This window comes from Vulpes lagopus, chromosome 2, assembly GCF_018345385.1.
Source record: "Vulpes lagopus strain Blue_001 chromosome 2, ASM1834538v1, whole genome shotgun sequence".
NCBI lineage: Eukaryota > Metazoa > Chordata > Mammalia > Carnivora > Canidae > Vulpes > Vulpes lagopus.
The window spans coordinates 83,991,468-84,006,421 of NC_054825.1; the positions used below are offsets into that span (position 1 = coordinate 83,991,468).

Below are 14,954 nucleotides of genomic sequence, written 5' to 3' on the forward strand. Positions count from 1 at the left end.
AACTGAGCGGCTAGCGAGGAACCCAGGGGCCTCCAGCCCGGCGGCGCTCTAGCCTGCGCGCGCTGTCTCTATGCCCCCCTGCGTCGGGTCTATTTATTGTCGCGGGGAAGAAGCGGCAGCCCAGTACCCGGAACAACAAAGCACGAAAGACGGAGCCCGGGCCTCGGGGGCTCCTAGCAACGCGCCGGGGCGGGAGTTCCATGGAGACTGGGGAGCGCGCTCGCCTCATCATCATCCTTGTCCTCCAGCTTATCCTTCGCGTCCGACGTAACCGGCAGCAGCGCTGCCGCCGCGTTCTCTGCCGCCGCCCCCTCTTCCCACGGTAACCCTGTGGGCGACCCCGGGCTTGGGGCAGCGCGGGCGGCCTGGCGCCGGGGCCGTGTGTGCGAGCCGGGCCGGGCCGCGGCGGCGGTGTGCGGGGGTGTGCGGGGCTGACGGCCCGAGGACAGGACCTGGGTGGGGGGCGGTTGGCCGGCGGCCGGAGGGAGGGTCGGCTTCTCGGGAGGACTGGGCGGTCCTGGGGAGCTCCTCGGGGATAACGGCGTGGGGGCGGGGCGTCCCTGCCTGCGAGCGCGACCGAGCGGGGTGTAGCATAGGAGGTATCTCATTTTTCGTGCTAGCTACCCCTGGGGAAGACGAGAAGGGAGATCCCCCGCCGGTCTGTCGCTTGCTCCTGAAGCTCTCACCCAGAGGAAGGACGGATCCTGCAAAGATGCTCGGGGTCCATTGCTTCCCAGCAAACTTCCAGCGGCCTCTGCCGCGGCGGGAAGGCTCCCGAATCGCACCTTCGCGGGTTCCTGGTGCTGGCCACGCCAACAGCCCCACTTTATTATTGTTATTATTACTGACCGAATTAGGTTTGATGAAGAAAAGGGTCCGGAACGAAGAAAGATAAGACGAATTGTGGGTAGGGGTAAGCAACGATGAGAATTGGAATAAGCGCTTAGTGACAGCCAGTAAGAGCCCTAAAAGTACATTTAACTGGGAATGACGGTTTTTTAAGACTCCTTCTGCAGCGATGTGCGTCTGCGGGCTCTGTCAGTGTGCTCAGTGGAACAAGACTCACGCTGCAGCCAGTCCACATCTGTGAGCTCTCTGGCTGCATCTGTCACCTGCAGTTCCAAAGCGACACTGGCAGTTTACCAGAGTGGGCTTGTGTATTTAGGGCTAAGAACAGTGCCTTAACATTGGCTCAAGGAAAAAAGAAACAAGCTTGGTGTGACTGTGTGTGTGTGTGTGTGTGTGTGTGTGTGTGTGAAGAACCAATTACAGAATCCTTGAGAGAATTGAAAAAGAAATATAAGGAAAAGATTTAGCAATTGGAGCATAATCTGCCATCTCTTAAAGTTTGAGAAAATGGCAGTTTATCCAAAAGGAAAAGGGGCTTTTCTCGCTATCTCGTTTGAAGAATTATTCAGTTTGATAAGTCCAGTTAAATATTTATCAGCTTATATTACCTCTTTATGCTTTACATCACTAACTGTTTAATGGTTTTGTACTTTCCCAAATCCTTCCAGGTCAGTAAATGAGGTTTCCCTGTGGCTACGTATCATTGTTGTGTCCAGTGAGAATAAAGCTCTTTCTTTAAATTGGAGGGTTAAAGATGAAAATAAAACTGATAAGTCACAGAAGCAATTATGTCAACCACAGCCTCTATTTGTCTCCCACTTTTTTTTTTGCTAAGCTTGGCTTGTCTTAAACAAAATGTGTCATCCTTGTCCCCAGCCCCCTCTTTTCATACTCTCTGCCTTCAAAATCAGAAACTGCAATGATCTGCTTGCTACTAAGTGCTCTTGATTGGTTGAGTAGTGCCAGAATAGTGTTTAACTCAGGATTTTCATGGAATTGAGGTTCACTGTCTCTTCTTGAAGGAAGTTCACGGATGTGCAGAGAGGTGGGCAGTTTCCTTTAGTGGGAAGTATAAACTTTGGGAAACTTAAAATTGCATTTTAGGACTCCTAAGAGGAAAAACACAGTATTGTCTCCTCTTGGTTAAAAGATCTGTTTAATCTTTTCATAAAAGGGATCCCTGGGTGGCGCAGCGGTTTGGCGCCTGCCTTTGGCCCAGGGCGCGATCCTGGAGACCCTCTCTCTCTCTCTGTATGACTATCATAAATAAATGATAATAAAAAAATTAATCTTTTCATAAAAGCTGTTCTGTGAAGGATTTCCTGAGAGGTGACCACACTTGAGTCTGTTGGATGCTGAGTCCCAAGATTTTCATAGTGCAAATGAGACTCAGTGAATTTCCTCAATCTGGGGTTGCCATTATGCTCACTTCCCCTAGACCTGTTTGTGGTTAGCTCTGTCCCTTCCATGTCCCTTCCATGTCCCTTGACTGGAGGTCAAGCCCTAGCTTCCACCTCTAGTAACAGTCCCAATTTCGGCATTCCCTGCTCTCTACTACAGTATTCCCAGGGTTTGGTGGTGGTTTAGTTCCCCTCCTTATTAAATCCTGTCTCAATCAAAATGATTTTTTGTGCTGCTTGTATTATTTGTTTCTTAACAGAGTTTTCAACTTTCAACGGATGTGGTTGGTCTATATATCCTTTTCATTAATGTTACTTTGTTTTATTTTCTGTCTGTATCCCTCACCTCTATTTGGAAAATTGGAGCAGTCATGTCACATGTTTCATTCTGTTTGTGCAATACAACAGGTTAAGAGCCTCATGCTGAGACTCAAAAGACTGTATTGAAGTAAGGCATGTACAAAATACTGTTACTTTTCAGGATTAAAGGTGTTTTCAAAGTTTAAGTGGTAGTATAGTGTAGACAGTCACTTTTTTTTTTTTTTTTTTTTTTTTATTTATGATAGTCACAGAGAGAGAGAGAGAGAGGCAGAGACACAGGCAGAGGGAGAAGCAGGCTCCATGCACCGGGAGCCCGACGTGGGATTCGATCCCAGGTCTCCAGGATCGCGCCCTGGGCCAAAGGCAGGCGCTAAACCGCTGCGCCACCCAGGGATCCCAGACAGTCACTTTTTTTAAAGGCAAGAGAGTATTGTAGAAAGAGGTTTTCATAATTCTTATTCTAAAATTTTCTTATCTTTTCTAATTATTTTGCATCTTAATATTTGACTGAAATTACATTTTGCCAAATTTGAGGGAACAATTCAAGTGATTTCTGCAAATTTTTCTTTATGTGGAAAATTTTTGTAGCAAAATCTTTGTGGATATATGATAGTCTCCTGTTTATCTGTGGTTTTGCCTCCTGTGGTTTCAGTTACCCCTGGTCAACCATGGTCTGGAAGCAGATGATCCTCAGAATGTTAGTAGTTTAACGCTGGGTCATAGTGCCAACATCTTTCATCTCACTTTATTTCAACACACAGACATTTTATCATCTCACATTATCATTGTTCTATTTTATTACTGTTGTTAATCTCTTACTGTGCCTAATGTATATATTGAACTTTATTATAAATATGTATGTATAGCAAAAAATGTAGTATATATAGGGTTTGTAGAGTTTCAGGCATTCACTAGAGATCTTGGAACATATCCCCCACAGACGAAAGGCAACTACTATATATAGGATGTGCAGAATTTGCTGTAAAGTAGAACAAATACATGTGAAATACACAACTGAATATTTTTAGCATGTTATTTCTTATCATGGATGTGGCACATCATTTAAAATAAATATTGTATAATCTAGTTGAGTGAATGACAGCGTTGTTTTTAAATGAAGGTCTTTAATAATCTGGTGATTATCCTCTTGTATCATCAACCGTGTGATGAAATTATTATTGCTTTAAAAAATAAATTTTAAATTGATTTTAGAAGAATTTATTATAGACTGTTTCTAGCATCTCTAACCGAAAACCTGAAGTGCTTTGAAAATTTAGCTGTCTTGTGACATTTGAATTAAAAAACAAGGATTTCCTGAAATTTATACTGATTTATACTGATGCTTGTTTCACCTTTTATATGCTTGATGCCACATCAGGTGTGTACAGCTGGATGAAAGGTGTTTCTCCTCAGGTGCTTTTTGTGCACTTTTGTAGATAGCAAAGAAATGACGTACATGAATACCAAAACATGACACACAAATTTGAATTTTAAATATTTTGTTACATACATACAAATCTTTTGTGCTGTTGGTGTACGGATTTCATCATGCCTGCTAAATTAGGAGTTTCTTGAGGATCAGGACTATGGGTTGCCATCTTATTGTATGTTAATGTCATGCAGGTGTATGTGCATATTTGAAGATTAGCATTTTAATAAAAGTTTATATACTATTTTTCACTTCAGGTAATTATGTGGTAGATGAGGGGAATCTTTCAGATATCTAGTCAAATTAATAATTAATTCTTGATGCCTACAATTTCAACTTTTTTATGCTGGCTGCAAGTTATAAGGAACAAAAATTTGTCTAACATGATTAGGGCCTTTCTTTCTTTTTTTTTTTTCTGAAACCAGTTCAAACAAGAATAATGGTTTACTGCCTTGAGTAGATGCAGTCTTTTCTCTTGTTCCATGAATACCACCTTGGGCAGTTTCAAAAAGGAGAAAGAGTATATGCATGTTTAAGGTCTTTCCAGGCCACGTATACAAATTTGACTTTTGTATTGTGATATTGTGATACACCCTTTTATGAAGAAGAGAGGTGGAGTGTGTGTGTTTGTGTAGTAGTGGAAAAGCCAAGATTCTAGAAGTGTGTCATTAATGAAAATGAATCGGGTTGTATCAGAAATTATATTCATCTGGTTTTATATTGTGACTGGTGATAAAATTCAAAGTTTGGTTTAAATGGCTTGTTTTGTATGGGAAATAGGCTGCTAGAGATCCCATTAAATGTTTAAAAAAATATATACTAACATGAATTTTGGGACAGTTCAGATCAGCCTTCATGCAAGAATCTATAATGGAACTGTTTACAATTTCACCAAAAAAAAAAAATGCAGCACAAAAGTTTGGCAACTTAGACTACGCAGAATTTATTCATCAAGCAAGAGTACTGCAAATCAGCTTGTATGTTGAGTTTTCTTAGGACATGTATGGCTGACTCTTAGTATTTTAAGTCAAAATTTTTTTATTAATAGTTCCATAGAATCAGGTGCTAACTTCCTCTTGCTGATAATATATTGATTACAGGTGTTTTCATCGTGAGGCAGAACATTGTTGATTAAAATCAGTTATGCTTTCTTGGGATTAAGGCTGAATCAGCTCTTAAGAGCTTGGACTCTGGGGATCCCTGGGTGGCGCAGCGGTTTGGCTCCTGCCTTTGGCCCAGGGTGTGATCCTGGAGACCCGGAATCGAATCCCACATCAGGCTCCCGGTGCATGGAGCCTGCTTCTCCCTCTGCCTATGTCTCTGCCTCTCTCTCTCTCTCTCTCTGTGACTATCATTAAAAAAAAAAAAAAGAGCTTGGACTCTGGATACAGGTTTTCTGTGTTGAACATAGTGGCTTTGCTGCTTCTTGGTGATGTGGCCTTGAGCAAGTTACTTCACTGCCTTGATTCCTCAGTTTCTTCACCTGCAGTATGGGGTTAATATTAGTACTAGCCTAGTTGGTGTGAGAGTTAAGGGTAAAGCACCAGAATGGTGCTCAGCATTGTGAGTAGTCTCACAGGCTCCCTGTCTCTGCCTCTCTCTGTGTGTGTCTCATGAATAAATAAATAAAATCTTTAAAAACAAAACTATCAGCTGATTCTCCCAGCAGCGATGATACTAGGCAGCACGTTAAAGGTGAACCAGCTGGGGGATCCCTGGGTGGCTCAGCGGTTTGGCGCCTGCCTTTGGCCCAGGGCGCGATCCTGGAGTCCCGGGCTCGAGTCCCGCGTCGGGCTCCCGGCATGGAGCCTGCTTCTCCCTCCTCCTGTGTCTCTGCCTTTCTCTCTCTATGTCTATCACAAATAAATAAATAAATCTTTGAAAAAAAAAAAAAGGTGAACCAGCTGTATGCTTTGTTTCTTCCCTCTGGAAGCTTTCTGTTAAAGTATTGGAATTCTTGATTTGTGATCACTGACTGTTGGACACATCTCTGCTGTTAGTTTTGGGGGGAGGGAAGCATTTTTGTTTTAATTTTGAATTATCACACAGGCATCTGGTTATCACTTATGGCAGATGGACTAAGTATAAAGAGATATCTCTCGGAATAGGAAGGCCAACAAAGCCTAGTCTGGCACCACATTGCAGCTATTGAAATGCTATTACCCTGTGGACTTGACCGCTTGTTTTGCTATATGGTGCCCCTAAATAAAAGGAATAGACCCTGATGGTTTTCATTTAGCAGAATTAGTCTTTCTTTAAAGGATACTATTTTTGCTTGTATAACTTGAAATGGTGGTAAACTTGAAACTTGTTGGTGTCTTTGTCCAGCCATTTAATTCGAGTTTTCTGTGTCACTATAAATGTTCTACATAGTAGCTTTCTTGTAATTTTAGAAGTAGCTGAAACTGCTGCTCTGTTCCAGTAATTCGGTTGGCTCAAGAGTGACTGCATAAGACTGGAAAATTATTTGTTTATGGTAAGGCTAACACCATATACTGAGGCTTGCTTAATCAGGGGAATAACTTGATAATTGTGGCTTTGTTTAGGCTGTTATTGCAATGCTTAACTTTTTAAAGTTAAATCCAAATGTTTTAGTTTAGTTATATGGACATTTGAAACTGCTGACAGAAAATAAATGTTTCTGCTTTTTCCTTTATACATTGAATGGCAAGCTGTTCTTTCCCATTTTGGCTAATATCCAGCTCATGGCTTTTAGTTGAAATAGTATTTTTATAGAATGTATATTACCGAAGTTTATATAAAATATGCTATTTTTAAATTTTTTTTAAGATTTTATTTATTTATTCATGAGACACACACACACACACACACACACACAGGCACAGACACAGACAGAGAGAGAAGCAGGCTCCCTGCAGGGAGCTTGACGTGGGACTCGATCCCGGGTCTCCAGGACCACACCCTGGGCTGAAGGCGGCACTAAACTGCTGAGCCACCCAGGCTGCCCTAAAACATGCTATTAAAATACATTTTGCTCTAAATGTATAGAAGTAGAGTTTTATAACCATACTGTGCCGTGTTTGTTTTAGTTTGTTTTATACCATCTCCCCGTAAGAAGATTGGCCAATATGCTAGTATTTGGAGATGTGGCTTTTGTTTTCCTATTTAAAGAGAATAAAGTCTAGTTAATATTGCTGATTTAGTTGAATAATCACTGTATTGGCCAGATTGATTTAGTATTGATAGAGTATTGTTAGCTTTATTCCCATAGCCATCATGGATCCTGGATCTGGAAAATATTGAGATAAGCAAAGAAAAGGTCATGGCAATTTCCCTGATATCTGTATCCATAGAAATATAGATACATAGATACATACACATATACACATATCCTTTAATTTTAGATATTTTAAGGACTGGGATAGGAAATTTTTACAAAAACAGGTCTCCAGAGTGTCAGTATTGTCCAGAAAAAGAGCCCCTTTTGAAATACAGGTTTGACTAACACATTGTTAATGTTTCCTTAGTGTTCTTCCCACCACACTTTCTCAGGGATAGATGTCGTTGTCCTTGAAATATAAAGACAGTAAAGCTAATGTGTAATCCAAACGTACAAATATGAAGATGGGAATTTGGTTTTTGACCTGGTCAGCATTCACAGAGCCCATTATCATTTGAACCTCAGCTAAGATTCATGGTAAACCTGAAGCTTTTATGGAACAAGAACCACCCCATTCTTTTTCATTTATCAGGTTACTTTTGTTGAGCAACAAAGCCTTTTTTTTCTTACTAGCTTATGGCTACAGTGAGCTTCTTGGCTATCTCCAATTATTTGTATGCATGTGTAACCTAGTGAAGTTGTAATGAGCATCCTTTAGTTGCTCATGAGTTGACTAAATCCCAGGATTTCTGCTGGTGGCAGAGTAGGGTAGATGTGGGAAGCACAACCATTTTGAAGGCATAGTCACCAATTCATTAGACTTTCCTCAGCATGAACTTGGTATGCTAATCTCAAAGGTGCACTAGATTTCTTAACCCAATTCTCTACTCCTTTTTTTTGGTGGTAATGGGGGACCTAGAGTAAGGTATGTGACACAGCTCAACAGTTTATAACTGATAAAAAAAAAAGCCATGTGATATTACTTTTATCATCCTCTTAGCAGCATGTTGCTAATATAAATATTTAGTATAGCAAAGGAAACCTTTGGCTGGCCAGTGATCTTGAAAATCTGTTTTAGTGCCTACATAGTACACTACTACTTGGATAATTGTTTTATTTGTGTGTCCATTAAGAATGTGTGCCTTTTACATTACTCTTCCTAGGCTTTCTGTTTGGGGCCTGTTAAATTGGAAGAGTTTCAAATGTCTGAAGCTACATTCTTAATTTGTCTTCTTATATTCTCATTCTCACTTCATAAAGAGAGGCATGGTGGCTTTATCATTTATACCCATCCAATTGGATGATTGATATGCTGAAAGTAACTGACCTATTAGCTAGTGTATGACCAACTCTCATGGAATGAACTTAGGATGTGGATGAATTAGGACCCTTGGGGTTAAAATGGAGAACGTAACTCTTAGGAGAAAGAGAAGGGAATATATACATCAAAAGTGCTGAGGATTTGTGTGTCTGTTTTAATTAAAATAATTCTTTCCTTACATCAAAATCATGTTTCTGTATTTGTTTTTTGTTTTTTTTTTTAAGATTCTATTTATTTATTCATGATAGACATAGAGAGAGAGAGGCAGAGACACAGGTGGAGGGAGAAGCAGGCTCCACGCATGGAGCCCGTTGTGGAACTTGATCCCGTGACTCCAGGATCACGCCCTGGACCAAAGGCAGGCGCCAAACCGCTGAGCCACCCAGGGATCCCCATGTTTCCGTACTTGTAAAAGCAGTTGCTTTTACACAATTGCCCTTCAGGATTTGGGGGTCTGAACTGAAACCATTCATAACTTGTTAGGTGTATGAATACTAAGCAAAATGTACCAGCAAATTAAATAAGGATATAATGGGATACTGCCAGAGAACTTGAGTGGCTTGGTGCTACTAAGATTTTTATTTGTTACAGTGAAAAATGTCTACCCTTCCTATTTATTCCTTAGCCTCACAGTTCTCTTTTAGTTGCTCTTGTTCATTTAAGTTAGCAACTATTTATTGAGTTGATGACCAAGTGCCAGCTAAGCCAAATTCTAAAGACACATTTGTAACCAACAGTTCTCTTCAAGAAGTGCAGTGCCTATGGTCTAGCACACCGTTCTGATGGAGACAGTACCTTTGCAGTGCCTTCTGCTGAGAATCCCTTTCTCATTTTTCCTGACTGGCTCCTTATCCTGCAAGATCTCATATTAATAATTTGTCATCTCCGAGGAAGTTAAGAGGCCTGCCTGCATCATTCCCCCTAGAGTTTCTCTGGTCATCTTATTTCCTTTATAATATAGACCACGTTCTCTAATTGTTTTAATTGCGTGTCCGTTTGTTGTCAGATTTTACAGTTGCCAGGAGGCTTCCTTACCTGACTGTTTTGTTCTGAGCTGTATTCCAGGGCCTAGCCACAGTAGGATAGGATATTCAGTGAACCCAATTATGGATAAGAGTCTGTTAGTTGAAGCAGGGAGGAAAGGGCATCCTGGGTCAATACAAAATTAGAAAATGGTCTGCTGTTGTAGGAGAAATGGTAAAAAGTTGAGATTGTTAAGTTGTGGAAGTGAAAGATTAGGTTACAAAAGGTAAATTGGAGACTTGGAACTCACTGCATTCCAGGCCAAGCAAGCTAGATTCTATTTTGTCTGTGCAAGAGAGCCAAGAGACTTTTCTTTAAGCAGGGTGTGGCACAAGTAGGAAGATAATTCTGGGAGCTTATTTGGTAGATGGACTAGACTGTGGAGACTACAAGCAAAGTTCCATTAGAAGGCCATAGCCATAAGAACATGTGAAAGCCTGAAATAAAATACCAGTGCTCTGGATGCAGAAAGGAAGCTACATGAAAAGTTAACTGGGTATAAGAGAAAAAGAAGAGCCGAAAGAATGATTCTGAAATCTTTGACTCAGGTGTCTGAGTGTTGGAGGGTGGTTCCATTAACTGAAATGAAGAATTAAGAGACCACAAGTATTTCAGAGGGGATTGATAAATTTTGGATATGTTGGCTTAATTTAATGAATATGCCAAACAGCTAGTTAAGAATGAAGTATTGATGTAGGTGCCATAAACTCATAGATAGCACATTAAAACCTGGGAAGCTTAAAAAAGGATTTTTGGCAGTGGTTTATAACCTTTAGGGATCTTAAACTCATTGAAAAATCTAAAAAAAAATAAAGAAAGAAAGAAAAAAGAAAAGAAAAGAAAAAAGGAAAAGAAAGAAAGAAAGAAAGAAAGAAAGAAGGAAAGAAAAGAAAAGAAAAGAAAAGAAAGAAAATGGCCTCAGATATGCATCCAAATCTGTGTGTATACAATTTCAAGGGGTTCCTCACCTCTGGAACCTATTACTGAGCTTTTCAGGAACTGTCATGGATTTCAGTTAAGAACTTCCAAGTTAAGGAGCAGATGGAAGTATTTGAGATGGGAGGAGAACATAGGAAATGTGCCTCAGAAGCCAAAAAATAGGGGGTGCATGAGGAAAAGTTTTGAGAATCAGGAGTGCCCGGGGCTTTATCTTCTGAAGAGGTCCAGTAGGAGGGAGTTTCAACTGTGACATCAGATTCAGCCGTAAGCCACTCATTCATAAACACCTCATACCATGCAGAAAACAAGGCAGGTTGTGAAGGCTTCATGCATGAATCAACTTAAGGAAACAATGCATGGTAAACAGAATGCAGAAGTCTTGATGTTCTCTAATGATAAACAGGCCTGATATGAGAATAGAGCCCATTTTAAGGACCTGCTAAAAGGGAAATTCCATTATTTTGATGACCTTTTGTGACGTTTCGGCCCAGTGGCTCTCAACTGGCTGCCCATTAGAAACAGCTTAGAGATGTTTTTAAAAATTAGGACCCTACAAAGGTTAGTTAATCAATATCTCTGGGGGTGAGGCTTTTTGTAGTTTATTTGGTTTACCTTTTTCTTAATAGTTAAGAACTAGTGTTCCAGTTAGAAAACTTCTTTATCACTCTTGTTTTATGTTCCGTGTAAGAATCCTTTCTTTTACTTGTATATTATCTAATTACTCAGCTTACTATTGTGCTATTTAAAGTATTTTTAGACTTTCTCACAGGCCTTAATTTCCAGTTTAAGAAATGTTATGGTTTCTTCTACTCTTTAGGCACGTTCTCCATACTTACTGTTTTTGAGTGACATAGCCTTTAGTCAATTAAAAACCTGACAGTTCGGAGTAAAATAAATTCTTAATGGTGCTTACATGTGGAGAGAGTATTCATTCTGTAATCCTGTTTGCTTTTATTTAAGGATATTACTTTTTTACTAAATAGTAAAAATTATTTTTTTACCTAGAAGAATTTGAACTCTGTATACTATTTTCCAACTAGCTAGCTTATTTCATAATTCTGCCTTTGTTTTCTTAAAATGGCAGTCATGCATGGCATAGACCTTAAAACGGGTTGTCTGCACTCGAGCACACATTTTATATGAAGTGTAAACCTGTAAAAGCAGCTGAAAGGAAACTGTCAAAATAGAAAATTTCACATGTTGTGTTTTCATCTTGCCGTGCTTTCTCTCGATTAAATTCTTGATGAGCTGTCAGTGTTCAAGTTTGAGTCTTGCATTCACATCCCTGAAAAAAAATCAGAATACAGAGAAGTTTGAACTTTATGCATGCCAACTCTGACACCAACCAGAAGCTGAAAGAGGGGTTATTTGATTTGTCTTAGCCACCTAGGGAATTAACATGTATACGTAGAAAATAATAATCTTTTTAAAAGTACATGGCTTTTATTAGCTTATTATCAACTAATGGATTAATTAGTCTCAGAAATTGTGGCTACTTATGGGTAAGTTAGGACAAATAACAAAATTCTTTATAAAGTGATAACAGTTTTTGAAATGATAACCCATAATATGGAAAAATATAGACACAAGACCTGCTGGAGAAAACTGATTCCTTAGAAGTGCAATGAAATGAACATAATAAATTTATACTTTAAGTGAAATGAACATGATAAACAGTTCTGTTGCAATTTAATTTCTGATTGTCACTTTTCTGTCTGCCTGTGTTTGCCCATACCTAGCTAAGTAAGTTAGCAAAATACACATTTTGTAATATGTAATAGCCTTGGTCAAATTGTTTTTCCCTCTCTCTTCCTGTTCTCCCCAGTCTCTGCCCCTCCCCCCCAAAAAAAACCCTCACACAATCAATACTTGGTTTGAAATGGTTTTATTATTGGGGATTTTTTTAAATTTATTTATTTTAAAGATTTTATTTATTTATTCATGATAGACATAGAGAGAGAGAGAGGCAGAGACACACGGAGAGGGAGAAGCAGGCTCCATGCCGGAGCCCGACACGGGACTTGATCCGGGGACTCCAGGATCGCGCCCTGGGCCAAAGGCAGGCAGGCGCCAAACCCTGAGCCACCCAGGGATCCCCTATTGGGGATTTTTTAAAAGTCACTGTTAAATTTATTTTTTAAATACTAATTTTACTTACTAGATAAACAAAATTATATTCTTTATTTTTACTCCTTGCTTTTACACTTGAAGGAACATGATCTGTTTTTGTGTTCCCCAGCTTGAGGACCACAACAAATAATTGGAAATCCTTTCCATTTTTGAACATTTCTCTATTCATGGGAGATGAAGCAAGGAGACTGTAATTGTAGCGATGGGAATAGCTAAATGTGTATGCTTGCCATGTGCAAGTGTTTTGCATAAAATGTCAACTTTTGCAACACTCTGTAATAGGTACTATTACTTGCCTTATTTTATAGATCAGGACATTAAGGCACAGAGGCATTAAATAACTTACCCAGGGTCACACGACTGGTAAATGGTATTTACCAGTCTGGATTTAACCCAGGTGATCTACAGAGTCTAAGCTCTTAAACTTTAGTGTGTGTGTGTACTGCTTTTTGATCTCAAGCTAACAGTTAAGCTCTTGCAGACATTTTATTGAATATGTTTAGTGTCTTGGGAACTATGCTAAGGCTGGGGTATAAAAATAAGTAAGATTTGATATGAGTCTGTGGAATCTATTGTCTAGCAGGGAGACAAACACAAAATTTCACTGTAGTGTGAAAAAATCCTGTGATAGTGGTTTGCATAGCAACCTGGTAATGGGACTCAGAGTAGGGATACCTTGGCTCAGTCTTAGGGATCAGATTTCTTAGTTCCTTTGATTTCTTATTTTACCCATGATGGTTTTAATTACCTTTTATAGTAGGGTTTTCAGATTTTCACTTCTAATCTATACCAGCCTATACTGAGTGACAGACTCTTATCTGATTTTTTGCTCTGGACCTCCCTTTCGGTGTCTCACAAGCTCCTTCAACATTTCTCCAGAGAATCCTTACCCCTCCTTCATGTCCCATCTCCTCTGCAACCTACTTTCCCTCCGGTGTTTCTCTCACAGTAAATAGTATCTAAGGCCACAAACCTAGAGTCATCCTTCATCTCCCATTTCGTCTTCCTCATATCAGCCACAAATATCACTCTTCTGTCTACTTCTTTTCATCTTCATCCACCCTGGTCTCCACTGCTGTCCTCTCTCACAGGCTGCTCTACTAGACTCTGACCGACTTTCCTGCCCATTCTTAACATCCAGTCCATTCTCCCATTACAGAAGTGCCAGTGATATATTTTTTAAAAGTAAATACTTCATGTCATTTCTTGCTTCACTTTTACTTCCCCATTACTCTTGGGATGAATGTGAAGATCCTTAATACAGCCTGGAAGACATAATTTGACTCTTTCCTGCATTTCCAGCCTGGTCTTGTGCCACTCTTTCCACTCAAGCTATGCTGGCCCTTCTTCATGTATGAATAGTTCGTACTCTTAACTCACCTCAGAGCTGAGAATACCTGCTGTTCCCTCTACCAGGTCTTGTTCATTGCTATATTCCTGTACCCTCGTAGAAGGCCTAATGCTTAGATTTCCAGTTCATTGTTACGGAATTGATTAAATGAAGGGGATGCTGAGCTATAGAACAAATAGGAATGAGCCAGGTGAATAATTTTAGCAGAAGGAATAGTATAAGCAGGCAAAGGTTAATATTCTTTAACATATAAAAGCTTGTATAAATCAGTAAGAAATCTCAGAAGGCAAATGAACAAAGGATCTGAGAAAATTAACATAGAGTAAATATGAGGAGTAATATTTTACAAGTTCACCCTCATTAGTATTTAAGGAAGTTCACCCTCACCAGTTAATTCAATATTACTTTTTCTTATAACTCAAATTGTCAAAGACTTTTACAAAATGCTTTGTTGACTAGACATGCCAGCATATACACATGATCGCAAACTTGTTTAAGATGCAGATAAATGGAAAGATTCAGCAGCCTAGAAACATGTGCCTACATGAGCATAGGAAAAAAAACTTAGTTTATCACTGTGATAGGACTATGGATGACTTTTTCTTTGAGTATTTTTTATGCAATCAAAAAATGACATGCTCTCTGCTTAAAAATCATGCATTAAGACCATTTGTTTAAAATACTAAGAAATCTATACAATTCATTCCTGGGTAGCTTAGTCATTTAAGTGTCAGACTCGTGATTTTGGCTCAGGTCATGAACTCATGGATCCTGACCTCAAGCCCTGTGTACAGCTCCACGCTCAGCGAAGAGTCTGCTTGGATTCTGTCCCTCTACCCTGCCTCCTGCTCATGTGCACTTTCTCCCTCTCTTAAATAAGTCTTAAAAAGAAAAAAAAAGAAATCTATCCAAAATAAATTTTTCTTTTACTTAGTAAGGAATTAATACTCCCAATTTCTAATCTCTTGAGTCTGATTCCCTAGATTTCATTTGTATTCAGTAAAATATACTTTTTCTCTTGTTATCCACAATAATACATTAGTTAATGTTAGCACTGACTAATATGGCAT

General features: G+C 39.5%; 1 protein-coding gene across 2 annotated transcripts in view; it reads left to right on the forward strand.

Annotated features, from left to right (window-relative positions):
- Positions 1-13: 13 nt before the first annotated feature.
- TBPL1 (TATA-box binding protein like 1) overlaps positions 14-14,954 on the forward strand; it is a 37,002-nt gene continuing 22,061 nt past the window's right edge. Inside the window, exon 1 of one of the 2 annotated variants that reach the window (XM_041742616.1) lies at positions 14-322. In XM_041742616.1, the coding sequence (XP_041598550.1) occupies positions 201-322 (122 nt within the window). In that variant the 5' untranslated portion in view covers positions 14-200. The remainder of the gene's footprint in view (positions 323-14,954) is intronic. The other variant, XM_041742617.1, reaches the window with a different exon arrangement.